The sequence below is a fragment of the Mustela nivalis genome (genome assembly GCF_964662115.1).
Source record: "Mustela nivalis genome assembly, chromosome: 19".
Taxonomy (NCBI): domain Eukaryota; kingdom Metazoa; phylum Chordata; class Mammalia; order Carnivora; family Mustelidae; genus Mustela; species Mustela nivalis.
This window is the reverse complement of record NC_139038.1, coordinates 3415679-3434703: the sequence shown is the minus strand read 5'-3', so window position 1 is coordinate 3434703 and position 19025 is coordinate 3415679. Positions and strand designations below refer to the sequence as shown.

The following is a 19025-nucleotide window of genomic DNA, read 5'->3' as shown; positions in this document are numbered from 1 at the left end:
GAGGGGCTCGATGGCCCAGCTGGCTCTGCAGAGGGACTGTGGGCCATGGTGGCCTCCAGAAGCTGGGCATGGGCCTCAGCCGGATTCAGACGGCCCACGTGTGCAAGGAGGACGCAGCCGTGCTGGCTCCTTGGCTTCGGCCCCATATCTGGGGACGTCTGGCCCCCGGAACTGTGTGTGGTCACTTCACACTTCACTTGACAGGAAGCTAGGACACCCCCCCCCCCGGTAGCTACCTGACAGTGGTCACAGATGATCCACAAAAGCGAACCAGTGGTGTACTTTTCCCGCCTGGCAGGAGTGCCGCAGGGACCATGGGGAGAGGTGCGCACGGCTGGCACTGCTGGGAGCGTCGGGACCATGGGCACCTTGGGCATAGCCACCAGGACACCCCTGCGGGGATCACAGACCTGCCCGTCTGGTGTCAAGTCTGAGCCTCCGTCTCAGCCTGAGGGTCATCACACAGAAGGTCTCACGTGCTTTTGGGTCACCGGTGCTCTAAGTAACGGCGGTAGCTGCTGGCTGACTGCGCACCCGCGGGGTGTGACCAGCTGCCCGCACAGCGACCTCAGCCTCGTGCTGGCCACCCCGGGGCCCCACGGCCCCAGATCGCTCAGCGGGTACAGCCTCCCACGTGCTGGAGCCTAGACCCTGCTCAGGTGTCAAAATGTTGAGTTCCGGGATTGTTTTATTCTTAAAGTAACACATGGGTTCACCAGAGGAAATTCAGAAACAGGACGTGTGGGTGCAGATCACGGATGGAACCTGGGCATCTGGTTGGCTTCTCGGTGGCACGAGTCCCCAGGGAGAAAGAACACAGAGGAGATGCGACGCGCCAAGCTAGCAGGCGGGTGACCATCTGAGCTGCGGAAAAGGCCGAGAACGCAGAGAGAACCGGCCCAAGAGGGAAGGTCCTGTCCCGGGAGCAGCCAAACCCAGCAGTGTGAAGAGAGCAGAGGAGCAACAGGCCAGGAGCGGCTCTCTGAAGAGCGGAAGGAAGTGGGAGGTCACCAACAGCCAGTGTGGAAACCGAGAAGGGGACATCTTCAGCACGGACGTTGACGGATAGTGATGACTGCGTCTTTGTCAAACTGTGGAAAACATTTGAAACTGCTCACAGGAATGGGCGAGTTTGCCGCGGCTGCCCTGCTACAGGGGCTGCGGCCCAGACGTCACAGATGCGCGCACGGAGGTCACTGGGCCACCAGCGCCCCACTCCGCGCCCAGCCACCCTTGTCAATGCGAGACGCACAAGAAGAGGACGAAGCAGTGGCGCCGGGTCCTACTGCCCCTTCCCACCCGGCCAGGTGCCCGGGCTGAGTTCTAGAGCGCAGACAGCAAGGAGGCTTCCTGGGGGCCAGGGAGCTTCTGAGTGCTGCAGGCACGACGGCTGCCTGCTCGGTGGGGGCCTGTGCCCTCCCTGTGGCACAGGCTGGCCTGGCAGTGCTGGGTGGTTGGTGACAGCCTGGGGGGAGCAGACCTGCGTCCCACCGTGAGCCGGCCGGGCAGACTTGGCACCCTCTCTGGGAACGGGAGGGAGTGGGTTCCGACACAAGATGGATGTGGGGAGAGGGGGTGGGGGACACGGATCGGGTTGGCAGATTGTCTGTGAAGGGCTGCGTGGTCCATATTTCAGCCTTCATGACCCATGGAGAAGTTGGCCATCCCAGGTTCCTTGTTGTTGTTTTAATGCTTTTATAAAAATCTGAAAACCATTTTTAGCTTGAGGGCCCTATAAATATAGGCTTCAGGCCACAGTTCACCATTCCCTGAAACAGACTTCAGGGAGAAGAAACTTAAAAAACCATCTTCATAAAGAGAAGACCTTAGTGTCGGTAAAATAACAGGACTTTATAAAAGAACCTAAAGGATTCTTGGAAACTAAAACCATGACCGCAGAGAGGAAGGACTCAGTGGCAAGATCAGGAGACAAGAGTCCAGGAAGTCACCCAGAAAGTGTCCCTGAACTCAGGTAAGGACACGGAGTGTGCTGGGCCCGCGCTGACACCAGCCCTGGATGCCGCACGGCCACGGGAGGAAAGCTGGGATTCTAGGAACTGAGCAAACCCAAAGGCACCACCTCGGGCCAGCAGAGGCTGTCCTGAGCTGGGCGGCAAGGGGGCAGCTCCCAGAGGCTGCCCTGCACCCCAACAAGGTAGCCTCAGGACACGGTTGTCCATCCAGTGAAGGCACTGGCTACCCACAGCCCCAGCCTCTTGGCAGTAAACCCAGAAGAGAGAGAAGCAGAGGAGCAAAGGCAGGGAAGAGAGGAGGACCCGCCGGCAAGGCCCAGGCTCCAAACACTGAATCAGGAAAGAGCAGGGGAGGTGGCTGCTGCGGCATGGGGGGGACCAATACCCCCCCCCCCCCCGTTTCCCTGAGGTTCCAGAGCGCGCTGCCAGGAGCCAAGAGTTGAAGGGGGAGCAGACTTGCAGAGGGCTGAGCGCCGCACCATCGGGACCCGGCCATGAGAAGCCTGTGAACTTTCTGGAAGAATAAGGACACATCCTGGAGATGAGCCACCAGGGTGCTTTCTGACTTTCAAGAGCCAAGTCAGAGGCTGGGGGCCCCAGAGGGCAGGAGTTGGGCCAGCGCCTCCAACAGCAGTCATGAGTGACGGTGTCACAGAGAAGCGGATTCACCCGCAGAGGAGAGATGGACCCAGAACACCAGAGAGGAGGGGCGTCCCTGGCCAGTGGAGACCAGGGTTGCAGGGGACGGTGTAGGCGGTTGGATTTCATGCACAAGTTCACCTTCTTCCGCACAGCTTGGGCTGCTGGTCCCACTTGAGGGAGCCTCCCTGTCCTGTGCCCACAGAGCCAATCTTGGGGGTCCCAGGTGGTAGGAGGCTTTGTGTTTATGCTTTCCTTTCAGCCTGGTGGGTCAGGTCTCTGATGTGCTGTAAAGCAGGAGTCCTGCTTTTCAAATCCCTGGGACTCTTGCCCTCCCTTCTCAGCCCTGGGGGTGGGTGCCGTGGTGGTGGGCATAGTCAGTAGACAGAGCCCTGGGTGGGGTGCTTGCTGGCTGTCCCCCGGGCCCCTCAGTGACCTCACCAGCCCCCAGGAGCACCAAGGCCCGCGTGAGTGAGCTGGGAGCATGGGGCCAGGCAGCCCAGGTCCTCTGCCCCTGCCCCCAGAGTGCCTAGGACACCCCTCCTGGGGGTGTGGCAGTGCCATCCAGGAGCCTTTGATCACGAGCTTCTGCTTGTCGCACAGATGAGCTGGGCAAACCTGCGGGCCGCCTTCCCCACCCTGAGCCCCGCGCAGCTGCACCGGCTGCTGACCCAGTACCAGCTGGCCTCGGCCGTGGGCCCCATGAGTGCCTGGGAGCCAGGCGCCCAGGACAGCCCTGAAGCCTTCAAGTCAGGTGAGCCGCCTCTAGGCCACGAACTGGAGGCCCTGTGCGCCGTGATGGGGCAAAAGGAGCTCCCTGGGGAACTTCCTGCGGGAGCCTGCAGAGCCTTGGGGACCTTCATCCTGGGCCATCTTCCTCTGGGAACACCCTGCCCTGTCCCCCACCTGGGGACCTGGAGACCCTCACAGAGTGGGGTGGGCGTAGTCAGAGCCCACAGGCTATGACCCAGATCCAACCTCCGGGTCCGGCTGGGTCCTACCCACTGAGGAGCCCGAGGCTGGGGCCTCGCTTGGGGCATAGCCGACCAAGAGGAGAGCAGGGTCTGCGCGTGGAGACAGTGTGCTTGCCACGTGCGTGTGCACATATGGCCCACGTGGGCCTGTGTGTCTCTCACAACTAGGGACACATCTCTCCGCTGCATGATATACTATGACACACAGAAGTTACAAGGACGTAGAAACTATAGTTGGAAACTGTGTCCCTGTCCCCCAGGGGCTCAGCCTGGACAGAGCCACAGCTCTGAGCAGGACTGTGGGCTCCTCACTTTGGAGGCCTGCGACGTGGGGGTGCTCTGCTGGAGGCCCCCATGGGGTGGGTCTGTTTTAGGGCAGACATGCCCCCCACCGTCTGAGTTCCAGGGCCACATGCAGGTCACAGTGGACGGGGGCAGTGGGGGGGGGGTGCCCGGAGGGGAAGCGTTAGGGGCCCACTGTGGACAGAAGTTCCAGCCGGCAGCTCGAGCTTTGCCCTGGTGGGTCACCGGACACAGATGGCGGAGCGCTGGTCTGGGCAGGTTCCCTTTGCCCGGATGCCCCACGGCCGCGTCCCCAGTCCTGATGGTATGGGGTGGGGGTGGCTGGCACACCTGGGGAGGAACAGGAAGTCTGGTCTTGCTGGGCCTGTCATGCCATCCCCTGCCCCTCCCCCCAACAGAGGAGGTCCTGGAGTCCTATGAAAACCCCCCACCCATTGTGCTGCCGAGCGAGGGCTTCCAGGTGGACTTGGAGGCCGACTGCCTGGACGACAGCATCTACCAGCACCTTCTCTACATCCGCCACTTCCTGTGGAGTCTGCGTAGCAAGCCCAGCCCCAGTGGGGGGTCTTCCCAGTCAGGGGGCCTCGAGGTACCGGGTGCAGCTGGGGGGGGGGGTGCGCGGACTCGGAGAGCAGGGTGGCCGGGGGCAGCCAGCTCAGGGCCTGGCTGCTGCTGCCCCTGGGAGTGCCCGGAGCCCCTCTTGTTCTCCCACCACGCCCGGCCGCCACGTCCCTGAGTTCTTTCTCCCCTTGCCGCCCAGGGCCCGCACCACACCACCTCTGAGGGCCAGAGTGGCCCACTAGTTTGCAGGGGAGCCCGTGAAGCTGGCCAGGGGCGCACTCTGGCTTCTGCGGGGGCTCCCCGTGCTGGGGGCCTTTCAGGAAGGCAGAGCCGCGGGGGCCCCCAGGCTGGCCCCCTGCACGTAGACTCCTCGTGCCTACTCACGCCTCCCAGCACCCCACTCAGCCTCGAGCCCACTGGCCCGGACTGGCCCGAGCCGAGAGGGAAAATGCTCCTGGAAGGGAGGAGGAACGCAGCTCCAGGAGGTGAGACGTGTCCCCGGGCTCCCGCTCGCACCCCAGCCCTGTGGCCACCTGGCAGAGCCCCTTGGGAGTCATGCCACCGTGAGGTCCTGGCGGTACGTCCGCCTGGGGCTCGCAGTGCCTGCCCAGGATGCCAGAGGGCGGCTGGGCCGTGCAGAGCCATCTGTGGGAGTAAGTTGCTACCCTGGGGATAGAGGGAGGCCGGGAGGAATGGCTCAGGAGACAAGCACAGAAGGGAAGGTGGGGAGGCAGAGGGCTGGGGGTCTCCAGGCCATGGCAGCGCCAGCCGAGCTCCTGGAGATCTGAGTGCTGGGGCCACCTCCACAGGTCTTTCCAGGTGGCTCCAGCTCAAGAAGGGGGCAGGCTGGCTCGGGGCTCTGGTGCTGGGCTGGGGGGCTGGGTCAGACGGGGGGGGGGGGGGGTGGACAGAGGTGGAGTCAGCACTTAGAGGTACAGAGGGAAGAAGCAGGGTCTCAGAATGAGCCTGAGCAGAGGGCCCCCGTTCAGCCCCTGGAAATGCCCGCCATGGGGGTGGGGGGATGGAGGTGCCTCTTCCAAACACACAGGGGTGTGACCCCCTTACCCTGACAGTAGTTGGGGACTTGCTAGAACACAATGAGCACCCTTCCTGGGGACAGGCCACCACAGCAGTGCAGACAGAGCCCCCCTGCTCCTTGCCCACACAGGGGACAGCGTGGGTCCCGCGGACGAGCCCCCTGCGGCCCCTTCCAGCCGCAGCTCCAGCATGGAGGATTTCTGCTACGTCTTCGTTGTGGAGCTGGAGCGGGGCCCCTCCGGGCTGGGGATGGGCCTGATCGACGGGCTGGTGAGTGGCCCTCTGGGCTCCACTGGGCCAGGCCCTCTTCGGCCCCCAGCTCGTGGGGAAGGTCGGGAGCAGGGCTAGGAGTGCAGCGGGTGGCTCGCAGGCATCTGAGAGGAGGGAAGGGCCTGCAGGGGACGTGACAGTGTCTGGCGCAGCCCCGTGGCAGAGCTCGTGAGGGAGCCGGGCCCAGGCGCACAGAAGCCTGAGGCCGCCACTTCTCCCCTAGCACACGCCGCTGGGCGCCCCCGGGCTCTACATCCAGACCCTGCTCCCGGGCAGTCCGGCAGCTTCGGATGGCCGCCTGTCCCTGGGAGACCGCATCCTGGAGGTGAACGGCAGCAGCCTGGCGGGTGTCAGCTACCTGAGGTACCCCCCCGCCCTCGTGCTGCAGCCACCAGGGGAGCCCCTGGCCCATGAGCAGGTCCCATCCTGACCCTGTGCTGGGTGTGAGGGAGCAGAGGTGCAGCGCTCAGCCGGCTCCTTCAACCTCTGAGCACACAGCAGCCCCACCGGGGGGCCCCTTGAGGGGGTGTGTCACAGCAGGGTGACAGAGTGGGTCCCTATCCCAGGTTCCCCCAAAGCCCTGCGTGCCTCACCCACCCCAAGGCTGGGCCTGCGGGGAGTCCCCACAACGCGAGCCTGGCTCCCTCCTCCTCCCCCTGCGCTGGGTTTCAGAGCCGTGGACCTGATCCGAAATGGGGGCAAGAAGATGCGGTTTTTGGTTGCCAAGTCCGACGTGGAAACAGCCAAGAAGATCCGCTTCCGCACGCCGCCCTCCTAGGGCGACGGCCACCTCCTGCCGTGCTGTTCCCGTGTTCCCTGTTGTGGAAGACGTACATCTTAGTGTATATTTTATTTATAGGACAGAGAACACTAAGTTGTGATGTTTGTTACAGAGCTTTTATGTATAAAGATTTTAATGGAAATGTACAGATTCAATAAACTATCTTTCGTATTCTGAAGGGCTTGGCCGTGTGTGGAATGAAGGTGGGCGCGGCGCCGGGCTCCCCAGGAGGACACAGGGTCCCAGTGCTGCCAGTGGGGTCTTACCTCTGCCCCCCGCCCCCACCCTGAAGCACGGAGCTCCTGCTCAGCACAGTCAGCATAGCTCAAAGACGGTCTAGAACCGCCTGCCCCAACCCCCGCCAGGCAGTAGCTCGAGCCCTTACCCCACTGGGGGCACCTGGGCCTCCTCTCCCTCACCACAGCCATGACTGGGCCCTAATACCAGCTGGTAATCTGCGGCCGGGCCGGCGTCCCCCGGGTCACCCTCCCCTCACCCCAGCAGGAGACTCACCTGGTCCACCAGGTGGCTGGCTGTGGTGGGGGTCGCGGCGACAGCAGGGCTTGGACACCTGCGCCAGGCGTGTTCAGCAGGCTCGGCAGCACTGGCCGTAGCAGGGAGCTCAGGGCTGGGCTCGGGGCCAGAGTCGTCGTCTTGGAGAGGAACAGAGACCTGGAGGAATAGGGGCCCTGTCAGCTGCCGACACACCCCTCACAGGGAGAGGGGTCCCAGAGAGGGAGTGTCGTGCCCCCCCCCCCACCGGCCAACCTGAGCACTAGGTCGGTCCTGAAGCCTAGTGGCTTCCCGCAGCCCCAAGTGGCCCGCTGGTGAGTGCGGGGGAGAGGCGTGCCCGTGACCACATCACATGTATTTTTTTAAAAAAACTCATTTTAAACACGTGATTGAACCCAAAAGGAAAACGCGTAGAGCCCCAAATCCAGGGTGCCAGTTCCAAAAGGCCAGCAGCGGCCCAAGGGAGGCCTGCCCAGCTCCTGGTCTTGGCGGCTCAGCGCCGGAGAGAAACCCGAGGAGCTGAATGGGGGTCCTACGTAGCTGGGTTCCCAAGGGGCTGGAGCCCTGGGAATGGGGACACAACGCACAGAGTCCCCAGCAGGTCCCTTCCAGGCAGTAACCGTTTACTGCGCCCAGCTCCCGCCTACTTTCCCAGACGCTGCCGTAATGTCACCCTGAAACACCAGGACAGCGCTCAGGTCCCAGAACAACTCCCTCACCCGCACTCGGGGCAGCTGCAGGGGACTCGGAGCTCCAGGTGGGGTCCTCCCGGCCTCGCAGGCCAACTCGCCCACCAGGAATGCTCTTAGACACGGCCGACGTGCAAGCGGCCAAGCCCAGCTCCCCAGGATGTCTCAAGCTCCGGTCCCTCCTGTCCACAGCCTGTTGGCCAAAGCACAGGGGACGAAAGCTCCCCGCTCCCCACCAGGCGGCAGCAAGTGCATGGACTGCAGACTCAGGGAGTGAAAACTCCCCGGGTTTGAACTCGATAGCTTCTGTCTAGACTCTCAGGCAGCAGGGCGGTCCGCCAGGCAGAGAAAACGTAAAGGCAGCGTCTCTGGTCTGGCCCTGGCTCGCCGACAAGCGGGGGAACGTGTCTTCTCCAACCCACGCTCACCTAGTTCGCGCGCCGCTTTGGGACCCAAACTTCCAGCACGCAGGCCGAGCGCCGGCTGAAAGCACGCCCTGAGACCTGGCAAAACCAGCAGCTCCCTCTGGACCGACCAGCTCCTCAGCCCCGGCCTGCCTTCCCGCCTCGGGCCCGGGCCGCGCGGGGCGGGCAGGGGGCGGCCGAACCGGGTCTGTCCCGTCCGGCGAGGACCAGGGGGCCCCAAGCGCGCTCCGCCCCGACGCCCACCGCTCCGCTCCATGGGCGCGTCACCTGTCGTCTGCCGGAGGTCCTCGGGGGCCCGGGACGCCAGGCGGAGCCGAGGCGGACACTCTGCCAGCCGGAGCCCGGTTCGGTCCGGTCCGCGCACCGCGTCCGCCCGCCGCAGCAGCGCGGTTCTGGCGTCCGCACGGTCCGGCGTCCGGGGGCGGGGAGAGCGGCGGCGGGGCGGGCGGGGCGGGCGAGGGGGGCGAGGGAGACCGGCGGCTCGCGGAGCACCAGCGCCACCTGGTGTCCCGGATGCCTGCGCGCAGCCGGCGGAGCTGAGGGGCAGCCCTGGGAGCTAGTGTCCAAGGCAGGAAGCTGAGCTCAGTGGAACTGGGGCAGAAGGCATTAAGGGGTCGGGGGAGGAACCACGACACCTCTCTTGCGCTTCCACACTCGGCTAGTCTCCCCCACTCGGCATAATACCAGTGCGATCCTGGCTTGGGGTGGGGGGTCCCTGCTGGGTTGGCCCGGCCCTTCCTCCAGATGGCAAAAGACTGCAGGCCAGAAGAGCCGCAGCTTCTACGTCTTCCATCATTCAGTAGCATCAGAAGGCGGGCTAAGAAAGGACACTGAGCAGAAGCCCTTCCCAGGGGTGGCTGCGCCAGTGGGAGAGTCACGTGGCTCCCTTGCAGATCGCCTACATCCATGCTGTTATTTCTGTAACATCTGGGACATGGTGGTGAGTTGGTGGGAAGGAACGGCCCCAAGTGTCTGGCCCAGCGGGGCGGGGGTCCCCACCTGCCCAGGGCCAGGCCTCCCCGCCCAGCAGCGCTCCCCACACCTGGCCCTCTCCTCTGCCTCGTGCACACAGGGACTCTCTGGAAGAGGTTTATTGCCGCTGCACCTCCTTTTGCCTCCCAACAAGGAGCCGCCAGAAACAGACCAAGCAGCCCCCACCCACCCCCAACGGGGTGAGAGCTCCAAATCAGATCTGTGTCACCACACAGCTCAGCATGGGACAGAGACAAACACCCAAAGGCTGAGGACGGGACAGCCTGACCCACACAGAGGGACCCAGACCCACCCGGGGCTCCTCCCCAGGTCTCACGCCCCCGCTGGTGGCAGCCGCATCTTGGCTCTCATTCTGCGGCCAGGCCGGTGTCCCGCGGGTCGCGCCCCTCACCCCGGCAGGAGGCCCATTTCCTTCTCCACCAGGCGGCTGACCGTGCGCAGGGCCAGCGGCAGGGCGGTGTTGGCGTCACGGTGGTAGCGGGGCTCGGACAGCTCTGCGCTGGGCGTGAACACAAACTGGGCCACACTGGGCATCTTCAGCAGCGTCAGGAGCTCAGTGGCCCGCGTGCGGACGGCTGCCGCGCCCTCCTCACGGTGCATGGAGCTCGGCGCCGGGCTCTGGGCCAGGGTCCTCATCTTTGACAGGAACAGAGAGACCCTGAGGACGAAGGGATCCCGGTCAGTCAGCTGCAGGTGCACTCCTCACGTGAAAGCTGAGGCCCCACAGGGGGGCCCAGACGTCCGAAGCTCTGGGTCGGGGGGCATTAGCTGGGAGCAGCGAGGCCGTGCGGACATTGCCGCCACCGGTATCCGACCGGAGCCCTCGTGCTGCGAGCCACATGCAGACCCTGGGCAACCGGCACCAGCTCCCCTTCTTCTGTCCCAGCCAGTACCTGGGAATCAGGTCTTGGCTCCGGGAGGCCAGCTTGGTCAGCGTGGTCACCAGCACGGCGATGACCTGTGGGGGGCACTCGGGGAGGGCGGCAGAAGGGCGCGACTGGGTGAGCTCGAACAGCAGAGCCTCGAGGGCCTCAAAGAACCTGTTGATCTGCTCCACGGTGCACCGCCGGTCCCAGGACACAGACAGGTACTCGCCGATGGCCCAGGCCTGCATGGGGACAGAGCCTTAATCCCGGCAGGAGTCCCGGTGTGGAAGAGGGGCGGTGGCGCGGCGGCCGGCCTTACCACGGAGGCGAGCATGGCCCCCCGGCTGCGGACACTGCTCACGCTTCCCACGAACTCCAGCAGCTCTTTCGCCAGCTCGACCACCAGTGACGGGTGCAGCGCGCACAGGGCCAGGAACTGGGAGCTCAGCACCCTGCCCGGGGAGGACACTGCTGGACCGCGGCCGCCCCCAGGCCCCAGACCGTGGCCCCCCATGCAGAACCAGAGCCAGGAGGGGAGGGGGAAAAGCCTCCGAACAGGTTCAGGTCCAGAGGCTTTCAGCCCCTAAAGGAACCCATGGCCCACTGGGGAGGAAGCTGGGGCTGGCGAGTGGTGTGGGGAAACAGGCCTGTGTGGATCAGGCCTTCGGAAAGGGGCACAAATGGTCTGGAAGGCTCCATGGAGAGGAACTGGGGCCAGCACTGGAGATTATAGATCTGGGAGAGGAGGAACAGAGGCGGGGGCATTCTGGACCGGGGAGAGCAGTGTGGGCAGCAGCTGGCCCCAGGTGATGCTGGGGAGCAGGGCACAGGCTGCAGAGGGCGCTGGAAAGGGGCTCAGCGCAGAGAACGTGGGGACTCAGAGCCGAGGCAGGCTGAGCTGGGGGCAGTGAAATGGGGCTGGGTCCGCAGGGGGGGTGACACCTCGTGGGGCTGGCAGGAGGGCCCACCTGTGCACACGGGCCTCGTACTGGGGCACCTGGTAAAGGGAGTCATATCTCTCCAGGAGCAGCAGCGCCAGCTGGTTGGCCAGAACCCCGTCGGCAAACTAGGGATCAGGAGGGAGACACAGACTCAGCCTCCACCCCATCACCCTCCCCCACATTCTGCTCCACACCCGCTGGTGCCCGCCAGCCCGGGGCTGCTCTTGGGGGCGGTCAGGCTGCCCTCCCGGTGCCTCTCGCTGATCCAGAGTGGGATCTGTGTTCAAGGACACCGGCTCTGCCGAGGCCCAGGACCACCCCCGCCGCGGGAACCGAGCAGCCCGGAAGCAGGCTCACCTGAGTCACTGCGGTAAAGAAGGCCTGGAGCAGCGTGGGCACGGCCTCGGCGCACTGGACCACCCGGGCGCAGCTGGCCATGGGCTGCAGCAGCTGGTGGAGGGGCGCCAACCTGGAGGGCAGGCCGCATGTCCCACTGAGCGCCCGCACCTGCTCCCCGGGGGCCCACAGACATGCTGGTGCCCAAGGGGACAGGGCACGGGGTCGCAGTGCCCTGGTGCCCAAGGGGACAGGGCACGGGGTCGCAGTGCCGCGGCCCGGGAGAGTTCTGAAACCACCTGCGCCGCCTCCTCGGAGGACCTCCCCTGCCCCCCACCCCGGGAACCACACACACCACCTCCTGCTGAGCGCTGTGCTCCCCGCTCCCGTGGGACACAGGGAGGGTGTGCGTGGGGGTCTGCGCTCAGGATGCCTTGTTCCGGTCCTAGCCCCCCAACCTGCTCCTGGGGTGCGCCACCCCTCAGTTGCTCCCTCTGGACAATGGAGTCACCACAGCACCGACTTCACAGGGTTGTGGGAACCGAACTGGCGCGCTGGTAAGGGGCGGAGCGTGAGGCCTATGCCCAGCAAGCTCCCACAGCGTGGCTAGCGGCTACCAGGGCAGGGGGCCGGGGAGCAACAACAGGGGGCCTCTTTAGCTTAGAAGGCATGATGCTCAGGGCCGGATGTCCCCAGACATGTGCCACCCACCCTGGGAACAGGCTCTGACCATGTGTAGTGCTCTTTGAGCCAACCCAGGGCCGTGGGGCCAGGGACCCCCCAGCCAGGCCCCACCCCAGGGCCCCCCGGCCTGAGCAGCCCTACTTCTCCACGGTTCCGCTAGCCTTGGCTCGCAGCAGGTGCTGGAGAAGAGCCTGGAACTGTGGGTCCCGGGAAGCCTCCAGGCAGCTGGGGTTCCTGAGGGAGGTGTCCCACAGTGGCCTCTCTGACGCAGCCGGTGACAGCCTGTGAGCAAGCAGACGCCTGAGACCAGGCTCAGATGTGGGCTCTGGGCCCAGGCCACCAGAGGCCCGAGTCGGTCCCAGCCCTTGCGGAGATAGAGCAGGCGTCATCCCGCACCAATGATGAGCCTGAGGAACTAAAAGGGACCTGGGGCTCGGTACTTGCAGGGTGAGGCTCTCCCAGCAAGAGACAGAGGCCAGGGCCTCGGGGGCCTGCGGCTGGAGAGAGGTGCTCTCGTCTGGGCAGCTCGTGGAACAGCAGGGGACGGGGAGGGATCCAGTGGGCAACGGGGAGGGGACCCGGGGACAGGCATCGTCCCTTCGGCTCACCTGAGCTGCAGATCCAAGGCCGCGGTCAGACAGGGCAGGTCCAGCAGCGCGTGGAGCATCTCCACAGCAGTGCCGGGGTCCACCAGCCACGGCAGGAGCTCCACGAACTCAGAGGTGAGGGGCGGGCTGTTCCAGGCCAGGAGCTGCAGGAACAAGTGTGGCGGCTCGGTCGGCACCAGGAGGGCCCGTGTGGGGCGTGCGGGCCAGCAGCTGGACCCGTGGCTGCCCCAGGGGGAGTGCACCTCGGTCCCGGATGGGCGGGGTGTCGGTGCCCCCCACTTTCCCTGCGCCGCCTTTTGCACCAACAGTTACAGCGATCACTTTGCACTTGTCACTGTTTCTCCTCTACCAGAAGGACCGAGGCTCCAGTTAAATTTGCAAAGACCACACGGAGACGAGGGGGCGCTGTACCCTCCACCCCTCACCGGCCCGAGAACAACCGAGCGTGCCTTGAAGAGGTTGGGGAAGCTCTGCTTGAGAATGTCAAGGTTCCTGCCGAACAGGGGCAGGCTGTCCCCGCAGAAGCGGACAAACTCGAAGGCCAGCGTGGGGCTGTGGAAGAGCTCGCAGGGGACCCTGGTGAACAGGTGCTGGAAGATGGCTTCTGAGTCCACGGCGGCGGCCTCCCCTGAAACGCACCAGCCTCGTCAGGGCCTGGCCCCGGCACGAGGGACCTCACCTTGTCAGGAGGACGCCCCTCCTGCTGGGGGGCGCTCAGGGTTCCGGACGCCAGGGGCCCTGAGGTATGCACCCTGCATGGGGCTGAGCCTCGCCCGTCCCGCCCCGAGAGCCTCTGGCAACTGCCCAGTCCCTCTGGGTCACACGACGAGGAACGCTCTTTAGAAAGTGCTGGTTTCACGGTCCCTCATATGAAACTCCCGCCAACTCTCGTGGCAAAGAGCGTTCCAAGATCAGCGTAACGCTGCTCGGCTTCAACGAGCCCCTCAAACCCATCTAACACCTTTCCACTGGACCACTCAAAGCCACGGTTCTACAGACGAAGGAAGCCACTGACGGAAGAGAGGCCCGGGCCACCCCCCTGCGGGAGGCTCACCGTGTCTCAGGAAGAACTGCGCAATGGGCAGCAGCGCCCGCGCCCGCGCCGGGTCCCCGCACAGCCGTGCGTGCAGTGCCTTCAGGCAGGACAGCGTGCGGTACAGGAAGGACGGGTCCTGCCGGCAGAGCACGTCCAGCACCAGCACGGCCTCCACCAGGCACTGCGGAGACACGCGGGGGGCCCGGATTACAGGGAGCCGCGTGGGGGCCCGCTCTGCCCCCCGACACCACGGGCACTTACAGCTTTCTGCAGGTCCGCGTCCCCCTTTCTCAGGGCTCCTGGGGAAGGAAGAAAGGCCCCCCGTCTCCGTCAGAGGCAACACAGTGAGTGAGAAGCACCGTTCTGGAAGCTGGAGGGGAGGGTGGACAGCGACCCCCGCAGGGCAGACGCACGGGAGGCTGGGACAGATGCCTGGGGGCTGGGGACAGCTTCTGCCCCCGGAACACAGAGTCCCCAGGGACACAGAAGCTGTGCAGGCCCCCAAGGAGCAGCCAGGGACGCCCCCTCGGGAAGGAGATGCGGCGCCGGGACTCACGCCGTGTGCTCTGCTCCACTAGGCGCTGGCAGTACTCGAAGGCCTTCTCCCTCAGCCGCTCCTGGGGCGGCAGCAGGTGGCTGGCGGTGGACGTGGCCGACAGCACGGACAGGGTGGAGCCCTCCAGCTCCGACTTGTCATCTGGAAAGGAGAATGAGGTGCTCGAGGGCACGGAGTCCCTGCAGCAGGCGGCCGAGGCCCAGCCCCACCGTGGCCGCCTTCACCCCCACCGGAGGCCATGGACGGGGCGGGGCGGGGCGGGGTCTCTCCCGGAAGCCCAGTCTGTCCCCACCACTGGCCAGTCTGCACGGGGGAGGGCATTCGGTAAAGCTGCCAGCACCCGTGCTGCCATGTGCCCTCTGTGACCTTCTGTGCCCTCTGTGGCTTCTTCTGCAGACAGGGACAGGCCTCCCGGGGCTGACGAGGCTCAACCAGTGCTCCCAGCGTCACCTGGGGGCCACACCTGGTGCCGTCCATCTCCTGCCTGTGTGACCCCCCCCCCATGTCCCCCCGACCCCCATGTCCCACCTGAGTCCGGGGCGCTGGGGCCCTGGGGGCTGCTGGCCAGCAGCCATGCCCGCAGCATGGAGAAAGCCTGCACGTTCAGCCACTGGTCCTCCGTGAAGTGCTGGCCCGTGGACAGCACCGTGAAGAAATCTGTGGCTACGGCCCCATCCACCTCGGTGACAGGGCCCGGCTGCGGGAGGCAAGGAAGGACAGGCTGTGGGGACGCAGGCTGGGGAGGTGCTGGGGTCTAAGGCTGGGGGGTGCGGCCAACGGGCTCACAGATATCAGGGAAGGCGGGAGGGGGGCTGCGTGCCAGTGGGAGCCCCGCCTTCATGCTCTCAAGGACTGGGGGCGGCCCCCAAAAGACACATAAACACTGGCACCTGAGTGGACGTGGTCCTCTGTCAGGTAAGTGACCCCTGCCAGTGGGTTTTGCGCATAGCATCATGGGCTAGGAGGGCTGTGACCCCGGGGACCCAAAGGCCCCCCCCACACTTGAGCGCAGACATGAAAGAGGGATCGTTCTGGAACCAGGGCAGGTGGAAGGACAGGGAGGTCCTGAGTCTCCAGGCTCACCTGCCGGGCTCTGGGTGTGGAGAAGAAGCCTCCAGAAGCGTGTGGGACCCCTTGCTGGATGCTGGCATAGCGAAGCCAGTCCACCAACCTCTTGCTGAGCAGGCTGGTCTGGTCTATGGGTGGGAGGCGGGCAGGGACAACATGTGGGAAATAGTCAATCCCCCAGACTCGGGCTGCAGTGGCACTGGTAGAACTTTCTAGAAAACAAGCTCTGGACAGGGTGCTGGACCCTCAGGGCATGCCTCTCCCTCTGTGCCCACAGTGGCCTCTCCGGAAGGGTGGCTACCTTCATGGAGGGAGTGCGGGGCCAGGCGCGTGACCTTGGACACGACCGGGAGCAGGTGTCTCAGACTGGGCCCCTCGGGCTGCCGGCTCTCGAGGACTCTGAAGGCGCGCTGGCCCACGCTTCGGACCTCCTCCTTTCTGTCACCCTTCAAACGGAACATGGGGGAATGTGAAGTGATTACCTGCCTGTGTGTGTGAGCGACACGGCATCTGGTCTGAAAACACCGGGGAAGGGGCAGCCGGTCCTGAAGGCCGCCGCTCCACGAGCACACCTGTTTCCGTACTGCCGCCGCTTACCACATCCGGGGTGTCACCGGAGCAGCCGGAAACTGGGCCCTTCCCAGAGCCCTGCCCTGTCCCTGGGAACAAGGGGCAGGAGAGCAGGAGGGGGAGGGGGAGGCTGGTGGGTGCCCCAGGGCCACCAGGGGCAGGATGGGCACATCACCTGGGCCAAGAGCACCGAGGCCACCAGGCTCAGCTGCTGGCTGCTCTGGACATGGTCACAGGACAGGCTTAGGTCGTCGGAGGGCGACCTCTCTCTCAGGATGGCCGCGCACAGAAGCTGGAGCTGCTCAGGGCACTTGGGCGAGCAGAGGGTGGTCTGTAGCAGGTCCACGCACGTCTTCTCCAGCCTGGGAACGCAGGGCCACGTGCATGGGGGGCACGTCACTCAGCACCCCACCAACGCGGCCGCGCCCCCCGAAGGTCGGCACCCTCACCGCCTCTTGTATTTCGTGGCCGAGACGATGAGGAACAGCCTCTGTAGGGCGTCCGCCGCGTCAGGCCCCGGGTCGTCCTTCTGCAGCAGCTTCGCGACCCGCGAACAGAACTTCTGCAACTCCTCATCCTGGATCTCCCTAAATGAAAAGCGGGGTGTTGGCGACCTGGAGTTGGGGGACCTGTCCGCGGGAGCCGGAAATGCCGCCCTGAGCTTTGACCCATGATCCTGGGTCTTAAGGGACATCCCCACGGAGCAGAGAAGCCAGCATCACGGGCTTTGTGCGGGAAGGACACCACCTGCGGCTCCACCCTCCCTGGGACGTAGCCACTGTCCCCTCTCACCAGGGGGTCAGACCCCTCCCCCGCCGGTAAGGCTTTCAGGAGAGAGGCCACACCTCCAGGTTTTTGTTGTCCCAGGAGTGAAAGAAGTAAAACCCATTGATGTTAGCACACAAAATGAAGGATAGTCTGAAATAAGTTGCTTTTCCAGCAGATTCCTTCAGGGAGCCTCCTGCTCCTGGGAACAAGAGGGAAATCTGCTACCTTAGAGGACAAACACTGGGTCACGTTCTCAGGTATGACTACCACGGTTCCTAGTATTTACTCGGCTTCGTTAAAAAAAAAAATGTATCTTCAAGCATCAACAGAAACAGAAATCAAAACAGCAACCTGGTTTTCTGGGTTTCTCTTCCAGTCTGAAAGGCAAGGCAAGCCCAGGAAACACCGTACTAGGGACCTCTGGCTGGGGCAGGGGGCGGTGCTCTCAGAGGAGGGCCCCCTCCAGCCCCCTAGCCACAGCGGAAGTCCACTGGATCCAGGCTCAACTGATCACTCGACCTCAGAACCTGGGATTTTGAACCAAGACGGGGCAGCTCCAGTCTTGGGCTGACGAGGAGGGCAGCCAAGCTTGTGGGGCTGGGGGCCTGGGGCTGCTTCCTCTGTTTCTTGTTCTTCCTTGAAGGTTGGCCGATGAAGCTCTGTGAATTCCCCACCACTCCGTTTTCATTTCTTACAAACACAACAGTCACGTGTGGGATGAGGATGTAGGAAAAAAGCGGCCTGGTCAGGTGTGTTTCTCCCCGGGCTAACGAGACGGATCGGGAAGGTACCAGGCTGCCTGAAACTCACACAGCAGACTCTTTCCTAGAATGGTGGTACCCCTCATCCCAGTGAATCCCTTTTCCAGTATGTTCTCTAAATCCCAGGATTCTAAAAGGCCAATTTGCTCAAACCCTCCAACAGCTCCCCAGTGCTTTCAAACCTGAACTCCTACGGACTCTAACAAGGCTGACAGGGTCCTGGGCTTGTCTTCTCCGAGAACCACGAGTCCTACTTCTCTTGTGACACCCCGAATCACAGGCTTCTTTAGGGTAGAATACAGTGAAAAACTAAGACCTAACTGATCATGACTAGCTTTCTTCAAACCCTAATGGAGAGATTTCGCATAATTGCATAATAATTGGCATGATTCATGCATCTTGCTTTGGGATATTGGAAAATGCACTACCCTCAACTCCCCCACTGCCCTACCTGAGACAGAGAGAGAACGCAGAGTGAGGACTATTCACTCTGCAGATTTATGACCTGGAGTAGAAGCTGAGCTGGGGAAAGGTGACCCCCTTGAGGTTCTGGGTGGGTCTCAGTGCTTACGTGCCTCTTGGCGAGAGCACTAGGGTGACTGTGTCACATGCTGATGTGATCACGTACTACATCCCCGGAGTTCAGGTGAGCTCGATTTCTAATCCTCGAGCTTGAATACTGGAGTATCTGTCCAACAGTGAAGGAGATGCAGCCCGTGCTATGAACCCACAAGGCACCTTCTGAGCAGATTTTTAAGGGTTATTTTGACCACAGAAGATTTTTGCCCCGTTCCCAGCCTTCAAAACCTAACTGGTATTCAGGATCTTGTTTCCCTAGCTGGCGGCAGCCTCAGCCATCCCAGTCCTTCCCACTAACTGGTCCAGCTCCCGATCCAGTTTTAGGGTTTTTTGTGTTTTGTTTTTAAGTTTGTCACTGTCCTGTGGTCCCGAATGCATTTTCTTCTAAACAAGTGGCGTCAAGTTTTACACCGTCTGAGGGACAGTGGGGTTTTAGTCCTAGCCTGCATCCTGCTTTCTCCCGTGGCCGGTTAGGGGCTCGGGAAAGGCGCTACGGACTAGTCAGTGGGAGTCCAGGGCCAGCTGGGGGCCAGAAGCCGGTGGGTAATTTCTCCACCCTATCTAATGCACCCTGGGGAGAGCGAGTTTCTGAATCGGGGATTTCGCCCCTGGCTCCCCAGAGCCCTCGGACGGTATCCGATTACCGAGGCTGGCACGCAGAGCTCGCCGGGCCTCACTGCCAGCAGCTCTCCAGCCTCTCGGCGGCTTCATGCTCCTGTCCCTGAAGCACCGGACAGCCTCTGGCTCCCCGCCTGGCTGCGGGACGCGCGGGTGTCGCCGCCAAGCCTGGGGACCCCCGCCCCGCTTCCCCCGCACGCACCCTTCGCCCGGAGGCTCAGGCGCCGCCGCCTTCTGGGACCCGCCGGACCGCCCCGCCCCCCGGGCCTCTAGCGCGGGTCTGTGTGGGCTGCTGCAGGTCGCCGCGCGCGCCCCGCTCTGTAAGCACATCCCTCGCCCCCGCCAGGAGCCCCAAGGGAAAGGCCGGGCCACCTGGCCTGGTGGAGCAGACTCTCGGCCCCCGCCGTGAACATGCCGCCGCCGCCGCCTCGCGGAGACCCAGCCCGACCGCTTCCGGGTCGCGTCACGTGCTGCG

At 64.0% G+C, this 19025-nt stretch overlaps 2 protein-coding genes across 6 annotated transcripts in view; one reads left to right on the top strand and one right to left on the bottom strand.

Moving 5' to 3' along the window:
- RADIL (Rap associating with DIL domain) overlaps positions 1–6717 on the top strand; it is a 65670-nt gene extending 58953 nt beyond the window's left edge. Inside the window, exons 10-15 of one of the 4 annotated variants that reach the window (XM_082714196.1) lie at positions 3216–3366; positions 4288–4478; positions 4650–4935; positions 5619–5758; positions 5982–6121; positions 6431–6717. In XM_082714196.1, the coding sequence (XP_082570322.1) occupies positions 3216–3366; positions 4288–4478; positions 4650–4935; positions 5619–5758; positions 5982–6121; positions 6431–6536 (1014 nt within the window). In that variant the 3' untranslated portion in view covers positions 6537–6717. Of the gene's footprint in view, positions 1–3215; positions 3367–4287; positions 4479–4649; positions 4936–5570; positions 5759–5981; positions 6122–6324 lie in introns of all 4 variants that reach the window. The other 3 variants (XM_082714194.1, XM_082714195.1, XM_082714193.1) reach the window with 3 other exon arrangements.
- A 2525-nt stretch (positions 6718–9242) lies between these two features.
- AP5Z1 (adaptor related protein complex 5 subunit zeta 1) lies at positions 9243–19025 on the bottom strand. 2 transcript variants are annotated; one of them, XM_082714197.1, is made up of 17 exons: positions 18923–19025; positions 16274–16411; positions 16000–16186; positions 15556–15700; positions 15270–15382; positions 14715–14883; positions 14187–14327; positions 13892–13929; positions 13649–13811; positions 13044–13222; positions 12595–12737; positions 12128–12268; positions 11324–11435; positions 10994–11091; positions 10345–10477; positions 10053–10267; positions 9243–9817 (listed from the first exon to the last, which is right to left on the bottom strand). In XM_082714197.1, the coding sequence occupies exons 1-17, from the start codon at positions 18961–18963 to the stop codon at positions 9547–9549; spliced, it is 2427 nt and encodes an 808-aa protein (XP_082570323.1). In that variant the 5' UTR covers positions 18964–19025; the 3' UTR covers positions 9243–9546. The 2 variants fall into 2 exon arrangements, with proteins under 2 accessions (XP_082570323.1, XP_082570324.1); XM_082714198.1 differs by lacking the exons at positions 10053–10267; positions 10345–10477.

Bases quoted from the DNA above. Each gene is read 5' to 3' on its own strand.
- AP5Z1 (XM_082714197.1), bottom strand. From the start codon at position 18,963: ATGTTCACGGCGGGGGCCGAGAGTCTGCTCCACCAGGCCAG. The intron at 12,738-13,043 runs GCACGCTCGGTT...TTGTTCCTGCAG, and splicing joins GCTTCCCCAACCTCTTCAAG to CTCCTGGCCTGGAACAGCCC. The intron at 10,268-10,344 runs GTAAGGCCGGCC...GTCCCCATGCAG, and splicing joins GGGCCATGCTCGCCTCCGTG to GCCTGGGCCATCGGCGAGTA.